Source organism: Miscanthus floridulus, chromosome 16, assembly GCF_019320115.1.
Source record: "Miscanthus floridulus cultivar M001 chromosome 16, ASM1932011v1, whole genome shotgun sequence".
Taxonomy (NCBI): Eukaryota; Viridiplantae; Streptophyta; class Magnoliopsida; order Poales; family Poaceae; genus Miscanthus; species Miscanthus floridulus.
The window spans coordinates 11,596,712-11,604,058 of NC_089595.1; the positions used below are offsets into that span (position 1 = coordinate 11,596,712).

At 42.4% G+C, this 7,347-nt stretch overlaps 1 protein-coding gene across 1 annotated transcript; it reads right to left on the reverse strand.

Annotated features, from left to right (window-relative positions):
• Positions 1-302: 302 nt before the first annotated feature.
• Positions 303-7,107, reverse strand: LOC136510273 (subtilisin-chymotrypsin inhibitor CI-1A-like). Its single transcript, XM_066504784.1, has 2 exons — positions 6,910-7,107; positions 303-524 (listed from the first exon to the last, which is right to left on the reverse strand). Exons 1-2 carry the CDS (start codon positions 7,105-7,107, stop codon positions 303-305), a joined length of 420 nt encoding a protein of 139 aa, XP_066360881.1.
• Positions 7,108-7,347: the final 240 nt, after the last annotated feature.

Here is a 7,347-nt window from a genome sequence, read left to right on the forward strand (position 1 = left end):
CGTTATGAAAATCTAAGGGCATAGTTCTCCACTATTACATGAAAAAGTATATGAGATGGACATAATCATAGTATTAGATGATTGCATACCATTGTCTATTTATATATTCCATCAAGATTACATTTTTCACGATAGCCATACATGGGCTTTCTGGGTCTTCCTCTTTTTTTATGATGTAGCTAAAAAGCTAGCTAATCAAGGACAACAAAGAAAGACATGATTATTAACAGAAAATATAAATAAAAGCAGGCTTTCTTTATTGGGTACATCATCCTTAGACAACATGCAGAAGTCGAACTGTATCAGCCAACTATCGGAGTCTTGGCGACGGTATCAACGAAGATGCGGACGCGATCAGGGCGAATGTCCAGGGTCACAGGCGAACCAATAGGCAGCACCTGAATGTACGCGTTGGGCATGTCTTTCAGAATGATCTCCGTCGCCTCCTTGATGGACATGCCCACCACCTCGGGCCATGATGTCTTCTTCTCGCTGCTGGTAACATCCATGACAATGGAACTCATCTACATGCACAAATATACGAACATATATACAGAAGGAGGGGAATCAGTTGAGCAAGAGAAGTAGAGATCAACAGTGATCAAGCATGTATACTCACTACTCGAGCTCACGGAGGTGAACTTACTGCTTGTCAATGAAGATGGCTATGTGTTGTGTTGTTGTGCCTGTGTGCGAGACTAGTTGAGTACTAGAGTATATTTATAGATCTATCCGACCGGCCAGAGGAGAGCGCAATGATTAGCTTATCGACATGGTTTTTGTTAACTTGTTGTAGTGGACTTTCATATATGCCAAATGCCATATGAAGATAAGGATGCCCACAAAAATACTAGTCAGCCCCAGTAACAAACTTGCTTTGTTAAATAGTTAGGTAGCCCCGATAAGGATCTGATCGTAATGTAGTTGTCAAGAGCTTTCCATGTCATGACCATTTGTCAATAGTTAGCTAGCTTTGTTACCACATGAGCACAAAGGTACAACAACCACACATAGATGATTATGACACACACAAATATAGCAACATATCCATCTCTCTCATCCTCGAAGAAGAAACCTGTCGGATCTCACTGCCAACAAATGCTCAAGCATACATGTTGTGATACGATACTACAAACAGATCATCCTATAATTGATGTGCTTATCTATCCTGGATATGCACGCACGTCATTTTGTCCTAGATTACACTCTTTAACACTAGATAAGACAATGGCATACTAATAGCGTTCAGATTAAGTGTTGTATGTGTCTAAATGTGCAATCAGATCAAGTGTTGTACATATCTAGTAGACTTCATATGTGCATTCTCGAATGATCAAAGGGCTCATGCATGTGAATTATGTAATGATCAAGAGCTCATGTGTTGTACATGCCCATATCTAAACGCACAAAAGTAACAATAGGAGGTAATATACAAACACACAACAATAACAATAAGAAGGCAATATCTAAATTGGTCAATATACAGTCAACACTACTACATATTCATGCATTATATAAGTACACTTCAGAATCAATGGAAGTTCGTTCTATTGGATCACACTCTCTTCCTCTTTCATGGTATTAGAGCAGCGATACTAATTCTTGCACTTGCTACTGAAGACTCATTGTACACATCCATATCTGTTAGCAGATCCGGTAGACTAGGCTCTAACTGAATGTGGGTGCATGTATGTTGTATATGTACATTTGAGAATCAGTGTAATTTCATTGTGTTGGCTTTCACTCTCTTCCTCTTTGAGTAGGAAGAGCGGAGAAGATGAAGAGTCCAGTCCTCAGCATGACTATTTACAGACTAGAACTGAACTCGCAGGAGCAGTGGCACTATATAGCTTGTTTAGATTTTGACTGCCACCCAGATTTCCGTTTGGTGAATTGTTATAGGAAAAGGGCATAGAAACTTGAGATGGAGAGGCGCCGGCACCCAGTTTTATTAGAGCCCAACCATGAGACCCTGATGGTTAATCATGGTATGAGGAGGAATACACGTGCATGCTTGATGGGGCTTGGTATCTAGAAATAGCACTACGCTAGAAAGCAACAAAGGAGACGCATTCTGTAACGCCCTAAAATTTGCATCATTTTAAAACAGGTGAATTTGATTTAATTATGCATTTTGTGAGCATGTAAACTTAGAAAATAATAACTTTTGTTAAATTAAAATCAACTATAAGGTCTAGTTACATGCTTGTGCAGAGGCCCAACTCTCTCTCCCTTCTCCTTCTTGGCTGCCTTCCTTTCCCTGCAGGCCCGCGCACCCACCATGGGCCGGCCCAGCTTAGTGCAGGTGCGCTCCCTTTCTCTCTTGTGCAGCTGACCAGCCGGCCCCGCGCCTTGGGTCACCGACAGGTGGGCCCGCTTGTCAGCTGTTTCTTCCACCTCGCCACTGTCTCCTTCACGGACTCTGCTCCGGCTCAGAGTCCGCCTCCGCGACGACTCGCCGATTGGCGTGCTCTCTACGCCACCAGCTCCTTAAATATCGAGCCCCCGCACCCCACCGCCCTCACCAAACCCAAAAACGCAAGCCGCCACGCCGCCTTGAGCCCTAGTGCCGCTGCTTGGATCTCGCCGAGTAGAAGCTCGACGCCGCCGTGCTCGCCTTGCCGCTCCGCCGCCACCGTAAGCTGTTTCCGAGCTTCGCATCGATGTTGCGAAGCCGCCGAGCCTCTTCTTTTTCTTTTTCTCACTCCGGTTCGCTCACGCCATGTCGCCGTTGCTCACAGGCACTCCGCCACCCGCCGTCCCAAGCTGCACACCGCTTCCATCCGCTCCTCGCCGCTGTAAGTTGCTTTGGTGAGTTCGCCTTCGTCTCTTCTTTGATCCGGTGCTCTCGGTTCATCAAACCGTGGCCTCTAGGGCCCTAACCATGTGCGCCGGCGAGCTCAATCACCACCGGTCATGGCAGCCGCCGCGTCTGGCACTGTTCCAGTCGGTCGACTTTTCTCTCTCTCCCCCTCCCATCTGATCTGCACCGTCCCCTTTAGATCCTACGGTCAATATCGGTCGGTACCCTTTCGCCTGGCTTATTTGCTAAAGAGCCACTGCAATTTTCTATGTCTAAACCCGCAGTCCATGGCGTGCTCCTAGAATACATTTTCTATTCTGAAAGCATAGTTTCCCTCTATTAGTTTTAAAATACATTTTTTTTATTTGCAGATTTGCCACAGATCTTGTTTTAGCCATAAAATCTTCGTTTTAATTCTATTTTGGTCCGTTCAAGTTGCGTTAGATTTGTAATTGTGTAATCTACATGTTTATCCTACTGTTAAAAATGTTTTCAACTTTCAAAATTCGAGGTTAGATTTAATTTATTATTTTATTAAAGGAAATCTTGATTAATTCATAACTTCTTCGTTATAGCTCTAATTTTCGTGATCTTCGCGTCTGTGTGTTCGTAGCGAGACGTAGATTCGTTTTAAAAACTTTTCATCTTGATTTTATGCTATTGGTGTACTGTTCTATAGCCTTTGTTTGGTATGCATGAGTGCTTCTAGATGCTTGTATGTTGCTGTGATGATCAATTTTAGACGGTGAGCAATTCGTGGGTGATCAAGAGTACTACTTTGATGAGAGCAGGATCAGCAGGAGCACTTTGATCAAGGCAAGTATAGCATGGGACTATCCTTGTTTTCTATTAACCATGATACACTTATTCATGTGCATGTGTCACCTTGAACTAAGGTTTTCCTAGAATTATACTTATACCTTGTCACCTATGGGATATGCATTGGGTAGCTAATGCTAGTGCTCAACGAAACCATGATCTTGTAACTTGACTAATGATATATGCAATAAACATTAAAACAAGACTTTTTAGCAACTTGGAAAAAGGAGGCTGGAGTATTTAGCTACTTTCTAAATGCTTCAGATTCCTCTCCTTAAGGACTTATCTGTAAGTGATCATCTAGGACTTATAGTATAACTGTGAGGGCCACATGGCTCTGGCTTTAGTCAAGTATGAGTATCTTTTCTAGCTTGTTAGTGGTTACCTTCATGGCACAAAAGGGGCTTGCCGAGTCGGATATAGGACAACCTCTACTCTTATGTGTATAGCCATGAAGGAATTGTGTCATTTGAAAGGGGGTTCCTACATCTGCTTGCCAATTGAAAACCTAGCGGCCCTAACTTATTAGATGAGCCTTTGAAAGGCTTCATAGTGTACCCTGCCTGCTCACCTTGGTAGTGTTTTGGGGACTTGCAAACCCTAGGCAAATGGGAAACACGACTCACAGTGAAAGTGTACAACCTCTGCAGAGTGTAAAACTGGTATATCAGCCGTGTTCACGGTCACGAGTGGCCTTGGAACCCTTATGAAATAGATGATCACTATTAATTAATTGCTTTTGTTGTATATTACTCATGCTTACATTGATCATGTGTTTTAATTTGGGATTATGACAACTTGATGCTGCTCTTATGCTAAAATTATGACAACTAAAAGCTAAATGTTGTTAAACCTATGTCAAACCTTTTGGGCCTCATGAACCCCATGTTACACTTGTTGAGTACGACATGTACTTACGCTTATTTATTTTCATTATTTGGACAAAAATCCCAGATGGGTAACAGATTGCAATGGTAATAACAACTTTTCTGAGGATTACTAGTCTTATGGTCAACCAGTTGACATCCCTGTGCTATGGAGCTCCCGTGAGAGAGTTATCTTTATACTTTCGCTATATTTATGTGAAGACTGTCATATTATTCATGATGTAATAAACACTTGTGATGATACTATCTATAATTTGTCGGCTTATGTGTGTGATTGATCTCTGAACGCACATAAGATTATGCATCCCATTTTATCCTTAAAATTGGGTGTGGCACGTTCACCAGAAATGGTCGTCACTAACCGTCACAAAATAAATAGTACAAATGGGTGATATAAAGAACCGTCTCTAAAATATTAGTCCACAGCCACACATCCAAATAACCGTCTATGATAACACAATATTGGAGGCGCATCTTACTATAAGTTGTCTCTAATATATCAGTGATGCGCCTTGTAAAAAGGAACAAAGGGAGTAGCATGTAAGCAAACCTACCATTTAAACCCTGATGGCATAGTCAAAGTTGCAAGTGAAGTTTCTCAACTTTGAGTGAGCATGCAGGGTCACCACTTGAGAATTGCTCCTTCAAAACATCTGCCAGCAGTGTCTAGACACACCTTGGCCAGCACCCCCACTATCCTAGAGCTTGCCTATAAAAGGATCACTCCCTAGCACAATCACAAGGAGGTGGCCACATAGACAAGATGGAAACATGTTAGCCCGAGTCCCTTCTTGCACCTCAGACACACCTCATGCTAGCTCGAGTCTCTTCTTGCACCTCAGACACACCTCCTTCCACTGCCCACGTACATGTTTCCATGGCTCACGCAAATCACACATAGCACATTAGCCATGCACATGCTTCTAGAAGGCACAGCAGGTCCTCATCGCCATCTTGCTGAATGCAAAGCAATGTGACTAGTAAAGCAATCGACATCCTAAATAGTTGTAACAATATTTTCATTCCAGTGAAATATGGATAAATTGTCTAAGAAACTAACAAGATTCATGCACCACCTTGTAAGCAGTATCAGGTGCTCCATGGTTGGGAGGTTTTGCTTGGAAGAATTCATCAATTCAATCAGGGCATGTTCTTCATCAATTCAGTTAGGGCCTATTCTCACCAAAAGCCACAACTGAGCTACCACGAAGGACTCACCAAAAAGTCTCAACCAAGAACCCACCAATAATTTAGCAAAAAACTATTACCAAGAGCCTTGAACCTCCATGAAGAACTTACATTATACAATTTTGGATTTATTAGATGATGAAGCAACTTGCTGCATTGGGCAAAACTTGAGAATGCAAGCATAGAACCTGGGTAGCATGAAACTCACCTAAGTCCCCCACACACAAAAAACTCACCTAAGTCTGGCGTCAATTGGGCTTTCGATAAGCTTTCAATAAAGCCAGGTGGAATGCCTTTGATCTAGAGTCTAGCATCAATGCAACAATTTTCTTGGTAGAGGATATGGCCACGTTGTGCAACCATGGCGACTTGGTGGTGTGGCACCACTGGTGTCATGGGTGGCGGAGCAGGTGGTGTGGGTGGTAGACCACACGCATTAATAGATCGATGCAAGAGTGCATGGGATAGGTGGGGCACTGACAGAGGAGGATGCGTTGAATGGTGAGGGGAGGAGACAGGGGTGGGCAATGCGCACATGCCCAAGTAAGCAGAAAGAATTGGATAGTCAACCAAGGTTACCTCATCAGAAATATGTTTGCATCTGTGAGGTTCAAATCATCATATTAAAACTCGCATCTCTAATGAGGTTATCGAATTCACACATCTGTATTGTGATCTCATTAGAGATGGGTATCGACAATCATGCCTCTAATGAGTTTGTCGTCTTGGATCACACATCTGTAATGGGGATCACATCAAAGATGCCTCTTGTTGAAACGTTTTTGTGATGGGAGTCCCCTCTCATCAGGGACGTGGATAGATGAGATGACTCTCTCTGATCAGTTCTATTCATAGGCATGTCTACATGAGTAGCATTACCAAAGATGCTTTTGGTTTACCCACATCTCTAATTTGACATCAGCGACGTGTTTTGTTCTAGTGTCTCTATTGTAGGCATCTTTTTGGGGCTATTTTGGCATAGTGATGATTGCATATATCATTGTTTATTTATTATATATTCCATCAAGATTATATTTTTCATGATAGCCATACATGGAATTTCTTGGTCATCCGTTTGATGATGATGTAGCTAATAAGCTAAACTAATTGAGAACAACCAAGAAAGGTAGGATTTATTAACCAGGATACATAATCTTAGGCTTTGTTTATTTGGTAAATCATCTAGAGAAGGCATGCACTATATCAACCAACTGTTGGAGTTTGGGCAACAATATCAACAAAAATGCGGACACGATCAAGGCGGATGTCCTGGGTCACAATCGAGCCAACAGGCAGAATTTCAATGTGGGCGTTGGGCATGTCTTTAAGAATAATCTCTATCGCCTCATTGATGGACATGCCTACCACCTCAGGCCATGATGTCTTGTTGTTGCCACCAGTAGCACCCATGACAATGGAACACATCTTCGATGATGGATTATAGTTTCAGTTAATCTGCATACACAAATATATGGACATATAGAAGGAGGGGGATCGGTTTAGCAAGAGAAGTAGACATCATCATTGATCAGGAATGTATACAAACTACTTGACCTCACCAAAGTGAACTTACTTCTTGTCAATGAAAATGGCGGCTATGTGTTGCTTTGTTGTGACTGTGTGAGACTAGTGGAGTAGTAGTGTATATTT